Here is a 23,744-nt window from a genome sequence, read left to right on the forward strand (position 1 = left end):
TCACTTTGATGAAAAAACAAATCTGGTCACGTTGCCAACTTCAAAAGCCGATACAAAAATCTATGCCACCAGATAAAAACTGAATGCGCTAATTATCACATTAAACAAGAGGAAAACCTTCTACGCACAAATTCCACACGTGCTTTCTACAATTTGTAAACAACAAACTAAAAGACTCAAGGTCCATCGCACCCCTGAAAGGACCTAATGGTAAAGACTGCAACGACGACACCATCAAAGCAAACCTCTTTAACACATTCTTTGGCTCAGTATTTGTAATCAGCAATGGATCAAGCCCAGTACTTCCTAGTTGAACCACAGACAACTACAATGATCTAATACATATCGATTTTACAGAAGACATTGTTGAAAAAGCACTGCGCAATCTAAAACCATCCCTATCTATTGGACCGGATGGAATATGTGCCTACTTCTTAAAAAAGCTATCCATTGCCATAGCCAAACCTCTAAGCATAATCTTTGAAAAATCTTTCAGGACCAGCTCCTTGCCAAAACTATGGTCACAAGCCAAAGTCATCCCCATCTTCAAAAAGGGAGACCCCAGCCTAGTTGAAAATTACAGACCAATCTCCTTATGCTGCGTCACCTGTAAAGTCATGGAATCAATTATTAACCAATCCATTATCCTCCACTTAGAGACAAACAACCTCCTCTCAAATAAACAATTTGGTTACAGAAAAAAACTATCCTGTAATCTGCAACTCTTACACTGCAAAAACATATGGACTACACAACTTGATCGGTGCAAAGCAATAGACGCAATCTACATAGACTTCTGTAAAGCCTTTGATTCAGTGGTACACGACAAACTACTACTAAAACTAAAATCTTATGGTATCTCTGGACACCTACATAACTGGATAGAAGCATTCCTGTCAAACAGACAACAAATGGTCAAAATTGGGAGCGTCATATCAAATTCTGTACCTGTCAACAGTGGTGTCCCCCAAGGCAGTATTTTAGGACCAACTCTCTTCATACTCTACATAAATGACCTCTGTGATCATATTAAGAGCAACTGCATTCTCTTCGCTGATGATGTAAAGCTATTCAGACAATACTACTACCCTCCAAAAAGACCTTGACTATGTATCAGAATGGTCAATCAAATGGCAACTTCAAATCTCAACAAATAAATGCTCTCTCTTACATATTGGCAGAAAAAAAAATCAGAAAATAAAATACAAGCTAAATAGTCAAGACCTTGTTGAGGATCCAAACTTTGTCAAGGACCTTGGAGTACTCATCTCAAATGATCTAAGTGCTAGAGCCCACTGTAACTACATAGCCAAAAGGGAATTAAGAGTTGTTAATCTAATCCTACGTAGCTTCTTCTCTGGTAATATCACACTATTAACTAGAGCATACAAAACATTTGCTAGACCTATACTTGAATACAGCTCATCAGTCTGGAACCCATATCATGTATCTGATATTAACACAACTGAAAAAGTCCAGAAATATTTCACAAGAAGAGTTCTCCACTCCTCTACTCATAGCAGAATACCTTATGCCACCAGACTTGAAACTCTAGACCTAGAAAACCTAGAACTAAGCTGCCTCCGGTCCAATCTAAATATAGTGTATAAAATCATACATTGTAATGTCCTACCTGCAAATGAATACTTCAGCTTCAATCATAACAATACAAGAGCACACAATAGATACAAACTCAAGGTTAACCGCACCAAACTTGACTGCAGAAAATATGACTTCAGCAACAGAGTGGTCAATGTTTGGAATACTCTGCCTGACTCTGGTTTCTTCCCCAAACCCCAAAAACTTTAACCTTAGACTGTCTACTATTGACCTCAGGGGGCGTGCATAAGCGCACCAATTGTGCCTACCGTCCCTGTCCTATTGTTTTTTTTATTTTTCTTATAATTATCTATCTCATGTATTCAAAACTATATTTATTCTTATACCTGTATCTTGTAAGCGATTGACAAATCAAACAAATACTAAAAAAAATAATTGGGTAGATGGAAATGTTTTTTAGGTTCTTATGCTCTCTAGAACATGCTTTAAGCTGTGGGGAATTTGAGGGCTGGGGTTCTTTCAGGGAGAGATGGATAGACAGATCACCAGTGTGAGAGAGCAAAAAATATATGGCAGAAGTTATACGGAAGTTCTTCAGAACCTTCAGCCTAAAAACTGCAACCCTGGATAGTATACAATCAACAAACAATAAATTAATAAATGATAAATGTAAAAAAGCAATACAATTAAGCATGATAATGTAAAGAGCATAGAAAATGGCTTTGACAGAGACTGTGAAGATCTGTTACCAAGGCAACAAACAGATACATATGGCTTAAGCCCATACAAAGATAAATATTTATGAAAATGCCTAAAGCAGGTGCCTCCCCACCAATTCACATGAAGATAAAAGAGAGAGAAGAGGATGCACATTCAGAAACTTGCTAGTTTCTGTTACTACAGTTATTTTACACAGCATCTGTCTCTTGATCTGATCTACCTCATAGGGCTGATATACAAGAATTGGCAATTCTGAAAATGGTGGATTTTTAGCATCCACATCTAGGGGTAGATGTTTGAGAAAGTTTAGTTCATGATCGCTTTTGCAATTATGGGCAAATCCCAGGCAATGTGAAGTTTAAATCAAACATTAGATTTTGTTTCCAACTCAAAACACTTGGCTTGTTATTTGAAAAAAAGATGACACTCTAATTTTGTCATGGTCTGATCATTTTTTGTTTAGCCCCTCCCAGTCATATCCTGTGATTTCCACAAATAAGAGGCCTGATTAAGGCAGCATGTGCAGATACCTTTTGGATCCAGATAGATTCCAGTAGGTACCTATCGATTTTTTCAGCAATCTGGCAGATAGTTCCATGAAGTGCTACTTTTAGATCTCGAATTCAGAGGCAACCAGGATCGTTCACGCGATTGTCCTCAGCAGCCTCTTACTATTTGCCACTCCTGTGGAGCTCTTTGTTTTACTTAAAAGGTCATGGAGATGAAATGGTAGATAAATGCCTGGCATGCCAGTGAAAGAAGATCCTAATAAATCTGATTAAATACCTGTAAAAGCTCACATTGAACTCTACTCATTGACAGTAAAAGCATCAAAGCTTTAGCAACCGCTGCTCTTACTGCATTGATGGAATATACCATCATGGTCCACTTTAAAGTTACCCTCCTCTACCGTAGTTGCAGAAAAATAGATAAAATAATCTGTCCCCCAAACTGTTGCTCAACCTTCATCTTGTGTCCACCTTTCTGTTTAGGGGTAAAGTAATTGGCAAGGAAGTGACATGTCAGTTTCAACATATCCCAGAAAAAGAAAATTGTTTGAACCCCTTTTAGTTTGGTTAGACCTGGGCACAGGATGAAATTTGCACTGATCCATCTTATAGATGGATAGACTTATAGACTTGGAGAGTAATGCAGCCCTCCCTTGTTACTTTTTCTTGGTGGTATACAATACCATGGTATGCTTCTGGGCTACCTACAAGGTTCAGAGAAAATTATTTGCCAAATTTCTACTCCATCCTAAGTGGGCCATTCCAGGCAGGGACAAGATCAGAGATCAAAATAATGGATGTTCTGTTATGGTATCCCCCTGCTTTTCATTATTTATCTGAAATTGCCAGAAGAGAACATCCATTAGTCAGGATGAAGTATCTTAAATATATTGAAGACACTAAATTATATAGTTCCAGATTAAGATGGAGATATTGATCTGTGTGTATATGGATGTAATAAAATAAATTTAAATTGGACGCTGGGAAAGCTAAGTTTTTTCAAAAACCATCTGATTTTAATTATTGGAGGTTGTAAGCTGGATTACTACAATGCTTTATGCATGTGACATGAGCTTTTGGGGACTACTTGGAAACTACAATACTATTAGTGAAAAATGTGAGTCTCAATGGGTAAAAATCATATAACTATACTTCATTAGGTCTGCATTGGTTTCTGATAGGAGTTGGGTACGTTTCAAATGCTAATTGAATCTATCAAGCCTCCACGAATTGGCTCCCAGGTCTCTCCAGAACTGCCTCTTTGGAGAAAAACCAATCTGTCCTATAAGTTTTCTATAAGCTAATATTTAAAGTTCCTCCTATTTGAGATATTCAATGGAATGGCAACAGCATTTCTCCATTGCAGTCCCTTCACTTTCAGATATTCTCCTCCCCAGAAGGTCAGTTAGTATATTCCCCAATGAAGAGTTATTAAGAGTGCTGTTTTGTAGAATCTTTAACCCGGACTAGTCTCCAATGGGATTCAATACCAATGGGATTTATATATATGCAAGTGCAATTTTAAAAACTATTATCTAATTGTACATATTACACTTCTGTTCTGGATTTATATATTGAGAACAAAAAGCAGTCAAACCTTGAAAGTTCTTCCAGTTTAGATTTAGCAAACTCAAGGCTTTTCCTTTCCACATGTTCGTGTGGTGTATGAGCTAGAAGTTCATGAAGGGTGATAATATATCTAGGAATCTAAAGGATTGAAAATATTGGTCAGTGATGCATTCTAAATGTATAATTAATTATAACATGATATGTTTTCCATCTTGGATCTCCTTACAGTTAATACATTCTAAAAAAAATTGCATTTCCTATTTCAGAAATTAGTCGCAAGAACTATGGAGCTTGAAGGGGTCATTGAGGCCACTGAATCCTTGGCTCAGTACAGGAGTCTTCAGAGTCCCAAAAAATAGCAATACCAATTCAGTGAGAGTAATATGAATATAGTGTGCATCTGTTTTTGAGGCTAGCCCAATCTTAAATTGAATCAGTTTTTTTCCCAAAGTCATCCAAAGTGAAACAGATTAATCTTTAATCTTTGACCTGGCTTCAGATATGTGTGGAGTATCAGAGCAGCTATTAAAGCTCTAATAAGCTGCTTTAGGGGAGTTGCTGCTTTCATTAACTATTCTGAGGGCAGCTGTCACGTAGAAAAATAAAGGATGCTTCACTTAAATTGCTGTGGGGGGGAAGGAAGGCTATTCCCCAATGAAATTGTAGTGACAGGTTTCCTGACAGGGATGAACTCCCTCCATCCCAGCTGTTTTCACCAAAATGAACCTTTATTTTTCTCCTCCTAAGTGATTATTTGACAGCTGTCACTGTTAGTCTTAAATCCCGCACTAGGACTTTGGCAGCAGATTTTTCATGAGCTAATAACAGTAGCTGCCATATAATTATTTGAAGTATTATTATTTTTTTGAAGAGTAATCTGTAGCTGCAGAAAGCTACAGCAACTTCTAAATGGACGCTGCAATGGGCACAGTATATCAGCAGAAGTATTTTGAAAGCTTTTCAGTAAACCAGGATGCTGTCCAGAACCAGTTTGCCTATTTCTATTATTTGAGCTTAACGATCCTTTTTAAACAGAGTGCCATGGCATCAACAGCATACTTAGCTGATGCAGTCTTCATTCTCTAAGAAGATTGTGACTTCCATGCACACTTAGATGTGCTTGAGTATTATTCCTGCAGTTTGATAGTGCCATTTGGCAATATCCTCCCAAATATTTCAATTTTCATAGATGAAAACTAACTATAATGCAAAAATGCATTACTGCAAAATTATGATCGAAAAATAATAAACAACAAAATACTAATGCCTATGTAATATCTGACCAATACAAAAGATTGTAATACAGAATCTCTCTCAATTGAACAAAATAAAAAGACTTATTCTATAGCGATTTTCTTCAGTTTAGTGAGTCCAGGTTAGCCACTCTTTCTAACAACATCATTTGGGAAAGATTATTTGACAGCAAAAGTCATGAGGATGATAATAAAATGATGGAAGCAATAAAATTACCTGAAACATGGGGTACGTAAGAAATGTTTCAAGCATTCTGCCCTCACATGCAGTGTTGGATTCATATTGCTTTAAGAGTTTGTCAAAATCTCTGTTCTGCTTGCAGTTTGCCAGCACCTGTAGGCTATACTGGTGATTTCTAACAAATTCTTGATATATATTCAGCATCGGTAAAAGAATATCAAATAAGTCAGCTATAAAGACAAAAAGATAGTTGATTTTTGCAGTCATTCCTTTTCCTTCATAGAAATAAAAAGTCTAAACCACATTAATACCATTTGTAGCATTGTATAATTACAGGTATTAAAAAGGAAGACATCTTTATTAAAGTTTCACCTACTAGTTACAATTTGACTGCTCAATTCTTCTGAGAACATTAAGTGATCAATACAGTTTTATCTATATATTAATAAAATTTAACCTGAAGGCTCTTTGCAAGTATATTTCATGCTAGGACAGAACTTCAAATGGTAGAAAAATAATTCTTCTTATTTCTGCCTCTGTAACAGTTATTTTAAAAAACAAAATTTCTGACTGAAGAAAAAAAAACTATATAACAGTAATGAAATACAGTGCAGCTTCCTAATATAGTTACTCCTTTTGGAACAAAGAATACATAGGTGGATATTGTAAGTTTCTAAATTTATTTAACAGGGTAAATAAAAAATAAAGCAACTTACTGTAAGGAAACTAAAAAAATCTTAACTTTCAAATAAAAAATGTAATGCTACTCTTTAAACATAGAAACCAACACACAAAGTTACCTAAAATTAAGGTAGGCCAGTTTGCTATTCTTGCTTTTAATCCTTGATGAAATATTTCATGAAGGAACATTATAGTTTCACTAGAGAGAAATAAGAGTTGACAAAATAAAACAAAAATTAAAAATCTCTGTGTAAAATATATTATTCAAAATTATCAGCACATATAATGATTATTAAAACAGGATAGCTGAATAAGCACTGCCACTCCAAAACCTTTTGGGATGCAGTGCGTTAGAATTTTAAAAATAAATAAAATTACAGAGAAGCATTTTTCATAGTTTTGAAATAATAAACTATATTTTTATTTAACTATATTTATTTAAATAATTTATACAGACATTAACTCTGGGCAGTTTATTAAAGAAAAAAGGTTAAATATATCAATCATAAACAGAATCAACAAGAGTTCTAGTTTAGGCACAAAATGAGGATGATTATTAAGTAGCATCTGTAGCTCTTTTAATAGTGGCAGGCAGAACATCCCCAAATTCTATAAGTGGAAAGTGACAATTTTGGACCCATTAAATTCTAAACCAATCTGATCACTTGAATGTTGCTAATACATGCACATCGGCTACACAAAACACCCCATACCTAAGTTATCTAAAGAGCTGAAAGTAAAACTAAAATGCCTAGATTTGCTAAGCTGAGCAGCCCAGCACCTTTCTTGCACCTTCTATCCTAACTGGTATGATTGCAAGGACATCAAAGAGTCCATAGATGTACCATTTGACATTGATTCAGCCATTTGGGATTACCTGTCCACTAGTTTTATAATATCCAAAGCTATATGTTATTCAATTTAATGTTGAAAATATCAACATAAATTAGTTTTCCATACGTCCCAATGAAGCTACCGCAATTAGGGGTGGAAAAACTGGAATTCATTTAGTCTTCCCCTGCCACCCAAAGAGAAAGGAAGTAAGAGCTTTCAATTTCAAAATTCTAAAAATTAAATGCAAACATGTTCTACACATTCTACAAATTTTTAATACTATAAATCAAAACAGACAGCAAACTATTTCATGCAATCATATTGGAATGAGTTTTTAAAAATGTATCCAATAATACCTGTTGAGGAAGATGCTGCTAACATCATCATGACTAATAGGTGGTTTCTTTGAACTTGCAGCCATTCTTAAGGGCCTTAGAAAACAATTCACAAGGATATAAAGTTGATGCACATATTCAGATTCTGCCTCAACCATATTGAAAACTATCTGGTTTCTTTTTCGCATACTTTCTGCATGTGGCGAACAAATATAATCTTGGACAATTGTCTTCCATTTTCTTCTACACAACCAACCACGCATAAAACTCTGTACCTAAAGAGTGAATTTTTTAAAAAATCAATTTTTATTACGGTCACAGACTAGCATTACAAATAAAAGCTGTAAAAACAACAACAATAGTAAAAAATAAAGACATAATATACTCTGATTGGTACTGGATTAACAGTGGGAAGTTAAAGTTTGCCTAATTTTATATACAATATAACATAATTTGGCCACCTTCAAAGAAACTACTTCATACTGATCTGATTAAAAAAAATCTTAATGGTCTTTGAAAACTATATATATCCCTTTCAAATAGATGTATTGATATATCAGTGTCTCAGGAAAGGAAGGCAAGCATGTCTGCAGTTAGTAAATATAAAACGGCAATTAGTCTTCTACTTCTTATTTTAGAGCATGCTTAGAAAGACCAGAATGATTTAGCTGATCTTAGAATATTTTGCATTATAGATTGGCTCAGAAAATGGAGAGTATGTAGAAGAATTAGTATGCTTTAAGTACAACAAAAATATATTTATGAGACTCACATCTAAGTAACAGAACTAAATTCAGCAAATTCAAATAGCTATTCTTCACATTTGCTTTTGAGAATATGTAATGGAACATGAGGGAAAGTGAACACAGAACTAATCTGCAGCTTATTAAAATAGCCATGCTTGTTTCTGGGGTAAGGCTGCATCTATTTTAATGAGTTTATGTGCATTTTAGAACACTTGAACATTCAATTCAAAACTCTGCATAGGCTTCTACTTAATGTATTCTATTTTTTACCAACATCTCACATTTAAAATCAACTGGAAAGGAAACATTCCCTTAGGTCTATACAATAAATTGTATTGATTTAAATGAAAATTAACTGTAGAGGAACTAATGTGGCATAACAGTTAAGTTGATGGATGTCAACTAGAAAGACTCATATTCAACATCCTAGTGTTTAGTTGTTGACTCTGGACAAATCATTCTCTGATGCCAACCTACTTCCCAAGGATGTTGGACACTTTAGGAATAAAAGAAGAAGTGAATTGATTCATGCATGCTACCCTGAGTTCCCAGAAAAGACAGGGTATAAATACATGCAATAAATAATAATTGGCACACCTAATGCCATTATTTATGACTAAGCAGTTTTAAATAGTCAAAGTGGTAGTGTATTTTCTATCCAATGCATGTGTCAAAATGCCATGAAATATATAACCCTAATGTAAAAGGAAAAATGCTAATAGGACCTATTGTTTTAAGTATCATTATTATCCATAATTATATGTTTATAGAATACTTTGATAACAATGCATTGTTGGCTATATAAACTTTTAAATTTCTCTTCCATTTTTTTTCTTTTCGTTCTTCCAGCATCAGAATTGCAACTATTAAGGACCTCCCCTTAAAAGATGTTCATCTCAAACTTCTTTTTTTAGTGATACCTAACATTCAAAAGCTTTAAATTGCAGTAGTTGGAAATTTTTTCTTTATAATTGTTTTCATAGAGTACTTTGATACATGAATTTTAAGCCATGTGGACCTTTATTAACATCACTGTCTCTTTCACCAAACAGTTCATCAAGATAATTAGCTGTTCTGGAACACTTTACTAAATGTTATGCTCAGTGGTGGAATTCAGCCAGCTTGTACCACTTCAGGAGAACCAGTTTCTTTCTGAGCAGTTTACTTTCAGTTTACTTTCTGAGCAGTTTGGTGAACTGATTTTTGGAAGAAATCATTAGAGCAGAGAACCGGTTGTTAAATTATTTTAATCCCACCACTGGTTATGCTGCTTGATTCAAATGAATATTTTATTTTTTATTCATTTATTTATTTTTGTCAATTGTTTACAAGATAATAGGTATAAGTAAAAACATAGTTATGAATACCTGGATACATATTATATATATATATATATATATGGCCTTCATATATAAAGTCTTGGTCTGTGTTTATTGGTCTCGGAGTTTGCTTTGTTCCAACCAAGCAGAACACAGCAAACTCCGAGACCAATAAACACAGACCAAGACTCCCAACCAATCAGGATGAAGAAAAAACCATTCTGGCACAGCAATAGGCTGCCCCAAATTTAAATCTGAAACCACTGTAAAAGTCTGACTCACAGACGGACACAATACAGAAGCCTGATGATGGCAGATGAGATTCTGCTGAAACGTTGCTACAACTTTAAAAGAACAACTACAATGACAATCTCATCTGCCATCATCAGGCTTCTGTATAGTGTTCATCTGTGAGTCAGGCTTTTACAGTGAACTCACAGATGAACACTATACAGAAGCCTGATGATGGCAGATGAGATTCTGCCGAAACGTCGCTACAACTTTAAAAGCACAACTACTATGACGTGGGAAAATACCGAACAAAGCTGAATGCCATACATGTAAGTACCATGAAAACTTAAGAAATATATACATATATACATATATACATATATACATATATACATATAAACTTAAGAAAACATATATATATATATATATATATATATATATATATATATATATATATACATATACATATACATACACATACACATACACATACACATACACATACACACACACACACACACACACACACACACACATATATATATATATATATATATATATATATATATATATATATATATATATATATATATATATATGTTTTCTTAAGTTTTCATGGGTACTACATGTATGGTGTTCGGCTTGGTTCGGGTATTTTCCCACGTCATTGTAGTTCTTTTAAAGTTGTAGCAACGTTTCAGCAGAATCTCATCTGCCATCATCAGGCTTCTGTATTGTGTCCGTCTGTGGGTCAGACTTTTACAGTGGTTTCAGATTTAAATTTGGGGCAGCCTATTGCTGTGCCAGAATGGTTTTTTCTTCATCCTGATTGGTTGGGAGTCTTGGTCTGTGTTTATTGGTCTCGGAGTTTGCTGTGTTCTGCTTGATGGGTGTTTCTGATATCTTCTGTCTGTTTTTGGCTCTTTTTGTATCTTGATTGGCTGGCAGCATTGTGTTACTTTAATGGAGGTCTTTAGTGCAGCTTGGCTTCGGTAAATGGACGGCTATCATTAGTTAGGAAGCTGGGTTTCATCTGGGTGCCTGGTTGGGGTGTGTTTGAGCTGGAGGTATCAGGGGGATCTGTTTGTGCCCAGGTGTTTGCCTGGCTTGTGGTGTGGAGATTTTTTGTTTGTGAGTGCAGGCTTCCAAATGATTGACAGCCTGGTGGAATCATCTCTTCTGTTCATGCTTTCTGGTCTTTTTCAATCTCTATGGCTTCTCTGATGACTCTGTGGCTAGGGTTTTCCATAGTGGCCAGGGTTTTGGTGCCATTGAAGTTGATGCTATGACCTGTAGCTTCCATGTGTTGGACTAGTGAGGAAGTGTGTTCCAGCTTTTTGACTGCATTTTTGTGTTCATCCAGGCGGGTACTTATTCTTCTATTGGTCTGTCCAATGTATGTGGCCGGGCATGATGCACAGGGGACTTCGATACGCCTTGGTTTTCCAGGTCAATTTTATCTTTGGGGTTGCTAAGGATGGCTGCTATTTTTCTGTCTGTTTTGAAGGCAGTCCTGATGTGATGTCTGTGTAGTACCTTACTAATTTTGTCTGTAGTACCTCTTATGTAGGGCAGGACAGCTGTTCCATAGGTCTGTTCATCTTCTGGGTCTCTATTATGTTTCAGTGTGTTTTTGTGGATCAAGCTGGTGATTTTGCTTTTGTGGAAGCCGTTGGCTGTCAGTACTTTAGTCAGGGTGCATAGTTCAGCCTTAATGTGTGTCTTGTCTGCCAGGCGTTTGGTTCTGGTAATTAGTGTTTTAGCCACGGAGTTTATCTGTGCTGGGTGGTGGTGGGATTGGGCGTTGAGGTAGCGGTTGGTGTGTGTTTTCTTCTGGTATATGGTGTGTCCTAGTGTGCCATCTGTTTTTTTGTAGATTAGTACATCTAGGAATGGTAGTTGTTTGTTTGTTTCTGTTTCCATGGTGAACTTGATTTTGGGGTGTGCGCTGTTTAGGTGTGTTAGGAAATTGTTTAGGTTTTCTTGTCCATGGGGCCAAATCACGAATGTGTCATCGATGTATCTTAACCATAGTTTGGGTTTGAGGATGGCATTGGCCAGGGCTCTGGATTCGAATTCTTCCATGAACAGGTTAGCAATGACAGGTGACAGTGGTGATCCCATGGGGGCTCCTTCTATTTGTTTGTATCTTTGTCCTTTGTATATGAAATATGTGTTGGTTAAGCAGTGTTCTGTTAGTTCCATGAGGTGTTTGGCTGGTTGGTATTTATTTTTGATGATTTCAAGGGTCTCTTTTATCGGGACTTGAGTGAATAGGGAAACCACGTCAAAACTTACAAGCAGATCTTCTTGCTCCACGTGTAGATCTTTGATCATTTCCAAGAAGTGGTATGAGTTTTGTACATGTGAAGCTGCTGTTTCAGCATGGGGCTGTAGCTGCTTTGCTAGGTATTTGGCTAGGTTTTGTAGTGGTGCTCCTCTGGAGCTGACTATGGGTCTGAGAGGTATGCCTTCTTTGTGTATTTTTGGGAGGCCGTATAGTTTGGGGCATCTGGAAGATTTCTCTCTGGGTATAATCGTGTGTTGGATCTCTTTGCTTATGTGGCTGGTTATAATTTTCTTCTTGGTTAATTTTTCCAGATATGTGGTTGGGTCTGTGTTTATGGGTTTGTATGTGGAGTCTTGGAGTAGGTCTGTCAATTTTGTTTTGTAGTCTTTTCTGTCCATTACTACAGTGGCATTTCCTTTGTCTGCTGGGAGGATGATTATGCTGCTATCTCTTTTCAGGGTTTGTAGTGCTTTAATTTCATTTTTCTGTAAGTTGCTTTTGGGTGGCTTGCTTGTGCATAGGATATTGGTAACTTGGTGTCTTATTTTATCAGCTTCATCTGTATTTAATTTAGTTAGGCTGGATTCTACTGCACATATGATGGATTCTGTGGGGATTTTTGGGGTGCTATAGCATAATTGAATCCTTTGGTTAGAACATCTGTTTCTGTTTTGGTGAGTTCTCTGTTGGAAACGTTGTGCACTAATTGTTTCAGGTGTTGTTGTGAGTTGTTGGGGGTTTTCTTGTCATGTTCTAATTTCTTTAATTTTTTCAATAATTTTTCCTGTTTGTAAATACCTTCAGAATCAGCTCTCCAAGTTGTAAGTTGTTTTATCTTGTCCCAAAGTAGAGGGTGGATTTTGCTGCTCAGTTCCAGGTGTAGTGCTAGCAAATCTTTGTTTAACTGATCTAATCGGAATCTCTTACTGTGGAGCTCGTTCCGTAGTAAAGCCATTTCAGTTCTTTTCAGGATACGTTTAGTGGCTGCTGTGCTTTGATGAAATGTTAATTTGAAGCAGGTTGGTGTAGTATTGTTGTCTCTGCAGCTGCGTAGGAATTGGAGGTCACATAGTATATATATATATATATATATATATATATGTTTTCTGAGGTTCTCGCGGGTATTTGTATGTGGATCTTTGGTTATTCGGGTTTTCTCCCGCGTAAGATTCAAAGTATCTAGGCAACGTTTCGATGAAGTCTCATTCATCATCTTCAGGCTTGCTTCTTCGGCTCTGTGCTTCTCAGAGTGATGTGAGCTTTCAGCTGCTTCTTCCTTCTAACTGCCAGTGGGGGTGTGACTTGACTGGGTGGGGGCTTGGCTGCGTTCTGATTGGATGGGGGTGTGTTCTCATTGGTTGGAGGCTTGGCTGTGTTCTGATTGGTTGGGGGGCTGGCCATGTTCTGATTGGCTGGAGGCGTGCTCTGTTCAGGTGGGGGCTTGGCCGTGCTCAGGCTAGTCCCAGCTGCTGGGGGATTTGAGCTGGTGAGCTGTGATCTTGCTGTTTGGCTTCGAGTTCGTGGTCGTGCCACATCTTCATGGTGGGGGTCAGTTCGCTTCATGTATGGCTCAGATGGGTTTGAAGTGGGTAGTGATGCAGCTGCAGTGCGGCTTCTGGTCTGTGGTCGTGTCTCATCTTCTGTGTGGGTGTGAGTCTGATTTTTACGTGGAAGTGTGGTGGTGGCATCTTGTGTGGCCCTCGTGGGTGTGGGTCTGGTGTCATTCATCATGTTGGGTACTCGTCTGTTCATGAGGGCGGGTTTCCAAATGGCTGGTAAGCGGGAGGTGTCATCTCTTTTATTCATGCTGTGTGGGCGTTTTTCTATCTCTATGGCTTCTCTGATTATTCTGCTGCTGAAGTGTTCAGTTTTGGCGATAGTTCTGGTATTTTTAAAGTCAATCTCATGTCCTGTGGCTTTGAGGTGTTGGACCAGGGAAGAGGTTGGTTCTTCTTTTTTGATTGAGTTCTTATGTTCTTCAACGCGTGCACTTATTCTTCTGTTAGTTTGTCCAATGTATGTGGTGAGGCAGGCAGTGCAAGGGATTTCATATACTCCTTGGTTTTCTAACTCGATTTTGTCTTTAGGGTTTCTTAGGATGGTGGATATTTTTCTGTTTGTGCAGAATGCTGTTTTAATGTTGTGTTTTTGGAGGATCTTGCTGATTTTGTCTGTAGTGCCTTTTATATATGGGAGGAGGGCTTTGCTGTTCTCTTGTTCTCTGTCTTGGATTTTGGTTGGGGTTTCTTTTTGGATTAGGTGGGTGATCTTCTTTCTTTGAAATCCATTGGCTGTTAGTACGTTGGTGAGAGTGTTTAGTTCGGTTTTAGGTGTTGTTCATCAGCTAAGCATTTTGTTCTGGAGATGAGTGTCTCAGCTACGGAATTGATCTGTGCTGGGTGGTGGTGTGAGAGTGCGTGTAGATAGCGGTTTGTATGTGTTTTCTTTTGGTAGATGGTGTGTCCTAGGGAGCCATTGGGTTTTTGTATACCAAGACATCTAGGAAGGGAAGTTGATTGTTAGCTTCTGTTTCCATGGTGAATTGTATTTTGGGGTGTAGGCTGTTGAGGTGTGTGAGGAAGTTGTTCAGTTTTTCTTTCCCGTGTGGCCAGATTATGAAGGTGTCATCTACGTATCTGAGCCAGAGTTTGGGTTTGTGATCATATTTTTCTAGAGCTTGTGTTTCAAAGTGTTCCATGTAGAGGTTTGCGATGACAGGTGAGAGGGTGATCCCATGGGTGCTCCTTCTATTTGTTTGTATTTTTGTCCGTTGTAGGTGAAGTATGTATTGGATAGACAGTGATTGGTCAGATCTAGGATGTGCTGGGGGGTTGTATTTGTTTTGGATGGCTGTCAAGGCTTCTTTTATTGGCACTTGGGTGAAGAGGGATATGACATAGAAGCTCACTAGTAGGTCGCTGGGTTGTAAGTTTTGTTTCTTTATGATCTCGATGAACTGGAATGAGTTTCTTACATGTGAGTTGATGGATTCTGCATAGGGCTGTAGTTGTTTGGCGAGAAATTTGGCTAGGTTTTGTAGAGGTGAGCCTATGGAGCTGACTATTGGTCTAAGTGGAGTTCCTTCTTTGTGTATCTTGGGGAGACCATAAAGCTTAGGGCATCTGAAAGATTTCTCTCTGGGTATGATTCTTTGCTGGATTTCTTCACTGATGGGGAGGCTTTTATTTTGGATCTGGTGGTTTTTTCTAGGTGGGTGGTGGGGTCTGTCTTTAGGGGTTTGTATGTGGGGTCTAGGAGTAGGTTGGTTAACTTGGTTTGGTAGTCAGATGTGTTCATAACCACTGTCGCATTGCCCTTGTCTGCTGGTAGGATTATTATGCTGGTGTCTTCTTTCAGGTTACGTAGTGCAGTTTGTTCTTCTTTGGATAAGTTGCTTTTGGGTGGTTTGCTAGTGCAGAGGATGTTGGTGATTTCGAGTCTGATTCTATTAGCATCATCAGGGTTGGTTTTGGTCAGGCTGGTTTCAACTCTGCATATGATGGTTTCTGTGGGGATGTGTTTGGGAGCAACAGCAAAGTTGAATCCTTTTGAAAGGACCTTGGTTTCGGCTTCGGTGAGGATCTTGTCTGAGATGTTGTGCACTGTTTGTTTCATGTGTGGCTGTGAGGGGAGAGGAGTTGGTTTCTGGCATTGTTGTAGTTTTCTGAGTTTGTTGGTGTGTGTGTCTGTCTTGAGGGTGGTCTGTGTTTCGCTCTCCAGACAACGAGTTGTTTGGATTTGTCCCAAAGTAAGGGGTGAATCTTGTTGCTGAGTCTGAGGTGAAGTGTGAGAAGATCTTTGTTGATTTGGTCTAGGAGAAATCTTTTTGTGTGAAGTTCATTTCTAATTAGGGCCAATTCTGTTCTTTTTAGGATGCGTTTGGTGGCTGCTGTGTTGGTGTGGAATTTCAATTGGAAGCTTGTGGGAATTAAATTTTGATCTCGGCAGTTGCATAGGAATGCGAGGTCACATAAAATGGAAGCTCTTTGGACTTCAAGTTTTTCATAAGTCCTGGTCAGATGGTGGGTTTCCTCCCGTAGAGGTGCAATATTTGTTTTCTGAGGTTCTCGCGGGTATTTGTATGTGGATCTTTGGTTATTCGGGTTTTCTCCCGCGTAAGATTCAAAGTATCTAGGCAACGTTTCGATGAAGTCTCATTCATCATCTTCAGGCTTGCTTCTTCGGCTCTGTGCTTCTCAGAGTGATGTGAGCTTTCAGCTGCTTCTTCCTTCTAACTGCCAGTGGGGTGTGACTTGACTGGGTGGGGGCTTGGCTGCGTTCTGATTGGGTGGGGTGTGTTCTCATTGGTTGGAGGCTTGGCTGTGTTCTGATTGGTTGGGGGGCTGGCCGTGTTCTGATTGGCTGGAGGCATGCTCTGTTCAGGTGGGGGCTTGGCCGTGCTCAGGCTAGTCCCAGCTGCTGGGGGATTTGAGCTGGTGAGCTGTGATCTTGCTGTTTGGCTTCGAGTTCGTGGTCGTGCCACATCTTCATGGTGGGGGTCAGTTCGCTTCATGTATGGCTCAGATGGGTTTGAAGTGGGTAGTGATGCAGCTGCAGTGCGGCTTCTGGTCTGTGGTCGTGTCTCATCTTCTGTGTGGGTGTGAGTCTGATTTTTACGTGGAAGTGTGGTGGTGGCATCTTGTGTGGCCCTCGTGGGTGTGGGTCTGGTGTCATTCATCATGTTGGGTACTCGTCTGTTCATGAGGGCGGGTTTCCAAATGGCTGGTAAGCGGGAGGTGTCATCTCTTTTATTCATGCTGTGTGGGCGTTTTTCTATCTCTATGGCTTCTCTGATTATTCTGCTGCTGAAGTGTTCAGTTTTGGCGATAGTTCTGGTATTTTTAAAGTCAATCTCATGTCCTGTGGCTTTGAGGTGTTGGACCAGGGAAGAGGTTGGTTCTTCTTTTTTGATCCCCAAGATCACAGCTCACCAGCTCAAATCCCCCAGCAGCTGGGACTAGCCTGAGCACGGCCAAGCCCCCACCTAAACAGAGCACGCCTCCAGCCAATCAGAACATGGCCAGCCCCCCAACCAATCAGAACAGGAAGTGTGTTCCAGCTTTTTGACATGCACCCTGACTAAAGTACTGACAGCCAACGGCTTCCACAAAAGCAAAATCACCAGCTTGATCCACAAAAACACACTGAAACATAATAGAGACCCAGAAGATGAACAGACCTATGGAACAGCTGTCCTGCCCTACATAAGAGGTACTACAGACAAAATTAGTAAGGTACTACACAGACATCACATCAGGACTGCCTTCAAAACAGACAGAAAAATAGCAGCCATCCTTAGCAACCCCAAAGATAAAATTGACCTGGAAAACCAAGGCGTATACGAAGTCCCCTGTGCATCATGCCCGGCCACATACATTGGACAGACCAATAGAAGAATAAGTACCCGCCTGGATGAACACAAAAATGCAGTCAAAAAGCTGGAACACACTTCCTCACTAGTCCAACACATGGAAGCTACAGGTCATAGCATCAACTTCAATGGCACCAAAACCCTGGCCACTATGGAAAACCCTAGCCACAGAGTCATCAGAGAAGCCATAGAGATTGAAAAAGACCAGAAAGCATGAACAGAAGAGATGATTCCACCAGGCTGTCAATCATTTGGAAGCCTGCACTCACAAACAAAAAATCTCCACACCACAAGCCAGGCAAACACCTGGGCACAAACAGATCCCCCTGATACCTCCAGCTCAAACACACCCCAACCAGGCACCCAGATGAAACCCAGCTTCCTAACTAATGATAGCCGTCCATTTACCCGAAGCCAAGCTGCACTAAAGACCTCCATTAAAGTAACACAATGCTGCCAGCCAATCAAGATACAAAAAGAGCCAAAAAACAGACAGAAGATATTAGAAACACCCATCAAGCAGAACACAGCAAACTCCGAGACCAATAAACACAGACCAAGACTCCCAACCAATCAGGATGAAGAAAAACCATTCTGGCACAGCAATAGGCTGCCCCAAATTTAAATCTGAAACCACTGTAAAAGTCTGACCCACAGACGGACACAATACAGAAGCCTGATGATGGCAGATGAGATTCTGCTGAAACGTTGCTACAACTTTAAAAGAACTACAATGACGTGGGAAAATACCCGAACCAAGCCGAACACCATACATGTAAGTACCCGCGAAAACTTAAGAAAACAAATATATATATATATATATATATATATATATTTATTCGTGGTTATTTGTATGTGGATCTTTGGTTATTCGGGTTTTCTCCCGCGTTAAATTGGAAGTATGAAGTCTCATTCATCATCTTCAGGCTTGTGTCTTCAGCTTTGTGCTTCTTGGAGTAATGTGAGCTTGCAGCTGCTTCTTCCTTTTAACTGCTAGTGGGGCTGTGACTTGATTGGGTGGGGGCTTGGCTGTGTTCTGATTGGGTGGGGGTGTGTTCTCATTGGTTGGGGGCTTGGCTGTGTTCTGATTGGGTGGGGGTGTGTTCTGATTGGTTGGGGTTTGGCTGTGTTCTGATTGGTTGGGGGTTGGCTGTGTTCTGATTGGCTGGGGTGTGTTCTATTCAGGTGGGGGCTTGGTTGTGCTCAGGTTAGTCTTAGTTGCCGGGGGATTTGAGCTGGTGAGCTATGATCCTGTTGTTTGGCTTCGCGTTCGTGGTCGTGCCACATCTTCATGGTGGGTGTACGTTCGCTTCATGTATGGGTCGGAGGGGTTTGAAGCGGGTAGTAATGCAGCTGTGGTACGGCTTCTGGTCCGTGGTCGTGTCTCATCATCTGTGTGAGTGTGAGTCTGCTTTCTACGTGGAAGTGTGGTGGTAGCATCTTGTGTGGCCCTCGTGGGTGTGGGTCTGGTGTCCTAACATGAAGAATGACAATCAAGCCCCCACCTGAATAGAACACACCCCCAGAATAGAACACACCCCCCCCAACCAATCAGAACACAGCCAAGCCCCAACCCAATCAAGTCACACACCCCACTAGCAGTTAAAAGGAAGAAGCAGCTCAAGCTCACATTACTCCAAGAAGCACAAAGCCGAAGACACAAGCCTGAAGATGATGAATGAGACTTCATCGAAACATCACCTAGATACTTCCAATTTTACACAGGAGAAAACCCGAATAACCAAAGATCCACATACATACATACATACATACATACATACATACATACATACATACATATTCTTTTAATTGAAAGAAAAAATAGGAAATATTGTTATCACTTCTCCATGTAAATGGAGTGGAGAAATACCTTTTTAATCTTTTTAATATCTGGATCTTCTTCTTCTTGATTGCCTTGATAGGGTCTCATTCGTTCTTTTGTTCTATTGAGAGCTACAATCTAGAAAAAACAACAAACAAAAATGTAAAATCTTAAAGTTTTCAACAGATTTCAGAATATCACATGAAATTTTCAAGATGTAATTTCAAGCCCCTGGAACTTTGCATAGTAACATGTATTTATTTATTTATTTATTTGTTCATTCATTCATTTAATTTTTGTCATTTTATGTCATGTATTTTGTGGTGGTGAGCCCTTTGAGAACTGTATGCAATGAAATCTCATTTTAAGGTGTGCCAATTAGTGTACATTTAAAGTGACAATAAACTTATTCTAAGTCTAAGTCTGGTTTTATAAAATTTCTATTTCTGGAAAAAGGACTATATGAAATAACACTCAGAAAGGCAAAGGAATACCTTTTGTGTTCCATTAGCTGCCAAGATACAATGACCCATAGTAGAATTTTCAATTACATTATTCTCATGAGAATAATTATTAACCTGAAAATTATTTCAGGTGCCTGAAAAGGTGCCTGAAAATTATTTCAGGTTAAGGCCAAATAATATGCATTATACAAAACATATACAATCCAACACCGATTTGATTTGAAAGTCATGAATTTTCTCAGTATTTGAATCTAAAAAAGCAGAATTGTTATTAAAGCAAATTGTCACAGATAGTTTTTTGTTTTAGCTTGCCCAGGTTAGAATGACAAAAGCAAAGCAATCCATTGTAGAAAAAAAGACAACCATTCCAAACAACATTCAAAAACAATATTGCAAGACTAATAAAAATAATTAATAAACTTGACAAAATAGAAAGGTTCATATTCAGAGGTGTTACTCCTAGCCAAAGTTTCATTTTAATTAATGAAATTAATTAATGAAACTTTTGCCAATGACTGAAAAGGAAGTCAGACTGTATATTAGACAGCAGTAGCAGCACAATAAGGATGAATTTTGAAATATACCTCTGATTTAAGCCTTTCAATTTCTGTGTCTTGATCTTCAAGCTGATGACGTAGCTGATTTGCTGAAATCTTTTCTGTCTCTACAATTTGAACTAGATGGATATATTTTTGCATCAACACTTCCCTCTCAATCAGGATATCTGAATAGCTATATGTTGAAAAAAAATAATGAAAATTTTTATGTTAGAAATTATATAGGCAACATATTTAAACAAAGTCTAAAATACTAGGTTCCATTATTCTTTAAATTCTTTATTCTTTAATAAATTGTAGTAATAAGTGTATTCCCACACATTTTTATGTTTTACAACTTATATATAAATCTGACATAGGAATATTTAAATATGTGGGGCTGAGAAAAAAAGCTTTATTGGTAATATTGATTTTTCTTTGGTCATAGCAATTTGACCATATATTTGTCTCAAGGTATAACACTAAAGCTGTGCAATCAATATGGAAATGCTTTGGCTTCAGGACAAACATGAATATATGCATACAGACAGCATGTTGAACAACTAGCCTTGTGGTGCAACCAGAACAATCTTGAACTAAATAACGCAAAACTGTAGAAATAGTGGTAGTTTTTAGGAAAAACCCTCCTATACTGCCACCTCTGACAATGCTAGACAACACAGTATCAACTGTGTAGAATCTATTTATTTATTTATTTATTTGATTTGCCAATTGTTTACAAGATAATAAGTATAAGTGTATACATAGTTGTGAATACATGAAATGGGTACATATAAGAAAAATAAAAGAATAAGAGAAACAATAGGACAGGGACGGTAGGCACGATGGTGCGCTTATGCACGCCCCCTACAGACCTCTTAGGAAAGGGGTGAGGTCAATAGTAGACAGTCTAAGGTTAAAGTTTTTGGGGTTCTGTCATATCTCAGGACTTAAAATGGACACATAATATCAAAAATGTCGTCAAAAAAGCACAACAAACTCAGAAAGCTCAAACTGCCCAAAGAGCTGCTGATTCAGTTCTACAGAGGAATTATTGAATCTATTATCTGCACCACTGTAACTGTCTGGTTTGGCTCTGCAACCAAACAAGACAAACACAGACTTCAACAGATAATGAGAACTGCAGGAAAAAAAAATTGCTACCAATCTGCCTTCCACTGAGGACCTGTATACTGCATGAGCCAAAAAGAGGGCTTTGAAAATATCTGCAGACCCCTCACATGCTGGACAAAAACTGTTTCAACTCCTACCCTCAAAATAACGCTATAGGGCACTGCACACCAGAACAGGTAGACATAGTTTTTTCCCGAATGCCATCACTCTGCTAAACAACTAATTCCCACAAAACTGTCAAACTACTTAGTAAGACTGTATTACTATTATTCTTCTCATCCCTCTTATTACCTATCTCTTCCCACTTATGACTATAACCATGTTGCTTGTATCTTTTCAATTTATATTGTTTTATTTGTTTCCTAGTATGATTTGATTGCTTATTAGTAAGCTATGACTATCACTATGTGTTGTATCTTATGATTCTTGATGAATGTATTTTATTTTTTCTTATGTACACTGAGAGCATATGCACCAAAGACAAATTCCTTGTGTGTCCAGCCACACTTGGTCAATAAAGAATTCTATTCTATTCTATTTAAAAAAAACTGTAGTATTGAGTGATGCTACCTTCCAAAAAGGCATTTTTATTCCCAATTCCTAGAGGCTGATCTGATAGTAAAAGTTTTACTCCATCTTTTCTACTTATAAAGTAGGTCTTCCTGTGTCATGCAGGAAATGCTCTTTTTTGGTCTTGTACTATGTGCACTCATTCTCTTGGTCCTGAGACAACAGTTAAGCAAAAGTGCCTTCTTGTAGTTCTCTACAAACAGGAAACCAAGAAAGCCATAGAGAAAGGGCAAGGGAAATTGGAGAAAGAAATGCAGGGAAAGAGTCTGACCAGCCTGTTCAAAAACCAAAGTCATTCAGGGAAAGGGCAGCCTTCAGATCAGAAGAAAAAGTAAACCAGCCAAGAAGGTTCAGTGGCAGATAGACCTATCTCCTCCCTTTTTTGGGACAGATGACACTGGGTGACAACAGAAGCAATCCTTTGGCAACCAACAACAGAGACAGACCAGAAAGAACAGCATTCAAATCACTAAGTCTTTATCAAGAACATACTTTCTGAGTCTCCTTCTACTCCATCAGCTGAATATAAATGATCTCTGAAGGATAAGATGTGTCAATTCACATCTATAGGAGTCCCAAGCCAGTTCCCTCTTCAATGAATGCTTTTACTAAAGCAGAATTATATGTACTCTTCAACTATGCTGGGATGAGGTGTCTTCGTTTTTATAAAAAGCAGCTATTTTCACTTCCAGATGCCCATCCTGTCTATTTATAAGCACAAAGAGATGCCAATGGAGCAAGGAGAAGGCTACAACTCTAACAGTCTTCAGCCTAAGAAACCTGGAAAACCTCCTATTTTCCACGTGAAAACAAGATAGAAGCCATAATCTATAGGGCTGCATCAGGAAAGGAATAGCTTTCAGTTAATAACATCATGCATTTTCCCATGAATTGGATACACCTAAATTCATATAGCTGTGATTACAATAACAAACAGAAAAATGCTCTTTTAATTTATACCATGTTTTATTTTGCTCCAAAAAAATACCTTTTGCAAAACCCCATAAAGAAAAGCAGTAAGTTACAATAAGAATAAGGATAATAATGGACTGTAGCCAAACATACATGTCTGAGTTCAGAGAAATACTGTATTTCCAACCAAGAACAGCCAGCATTAGAACTTAACAAGATTTTCAACTGGGTGATTGCTAAAAGTTGCACAGGAGAAAGTACAAGTGTGTCTTCTCTGGTTAACTCCACTAAAAATTCCCTCTCAATCTTCTCACACTATCTGAAAAGCCATAAATTCTGAAATTCAGCACCAGCAAATAATTTATTAAATGCAATCCTAAAGGGCTTTTGATGGCAGATACAAATACAAAAAATATCTACCATCAAATAAAAGTAAAATACAGATTGCAAAATATATAGCAAAACCAATCTACAAACCCAACCAAATGCCCTCCAGAAGGGTTGTTTCCAGCCGCTTCTCTGATATCCAGTGAAAAGATCCTCCTCTTTATACCTTAAAAGGGGAACAAAGCAACTTATTCCAGTTAGATCATATTTCTATCATGTGCCACAGAGGCCAAGATCAAACTGTAAGTAAGCATCTTATTTTAGAGAGTGATATTTTAATGTCATGGTATTATTAGAGTGGATTGGTAACTTATTTCAGA

At 38.3% G+C, this 23,744-nt stretch overlaps 1 protein-coding gene and 1 long non-coding RNA gene across 3 annotated transcripts in view; one reads left to right on the plus strand and one right to left on the minus strand.

Annotated features, from left to right (window-relative positions):
- RASGRF2 (Ras protein specific guanine nucleotide releasing factor 2) overlaps positions 1 to 23,744 on the minus strand; it is a 118,748-nt gene that overhangs the window by 63,070 nt on the left and 31,934 nt on the right. For both annotated transcript variants that reach the window (XM_087958236.1, XM_087958235.1), the window contains exons 3-8: positions 20,470 to 20,617; positions 19,470 to 19,559; positions 7,664 to 7,917; positions 6,593 to 6,672; positions 5,829 to 6,022; positions 4,387 to 4,496 (exon numbers count right to left, since the gene is read on the minus strand). In XM_087958236.1, the coding sequence (XP_087814362.1) occupies positions 4,387 to 4,496; positions 5,829 to 6,022; positions 6,593 to 6,672; positions 7,664 to 7,917; positions 19,470 to 19,559; positions 20,470 to 20,617 (876 nt within the window). The remainder of the gene's footprint in view (positions 1 to 4,386; positions 4,497 to 5,828; positions 6,023 to 6,592; positions 6,673 to 7,663; positions 7,918 to 19,469; positions 19,560 to 20,469; positions 20,618 to 23,744) is intronic.
- LOC148132545 (uncharacterized) overlaps positions 1 to 23,744 on the plus strand; it is a 43,805-nt gene that overhangs the window by 16,447 nt on the left and 3,614 nt on the right. The gene's annotated exons all lie outside the window — the stretch shown is intronic.

The sequence above is a fragment of the Notechis scutatus genome, chromosome 2, assembly GCF_049901735.1.
Source record: "Notechis scutatus isolate UNSWTSFEM ecotype Mainland chromosome 2, rNotScu1.2, whole genome shotgun sequence".
In the NCBI taxonomy this organism is placed as follows: domain Eukaryota; kingdom Metazoa; phylum Chordata; class Lepidosauria; order Squamata; family Elapidae; genus Notechis; species Notechis scutatus.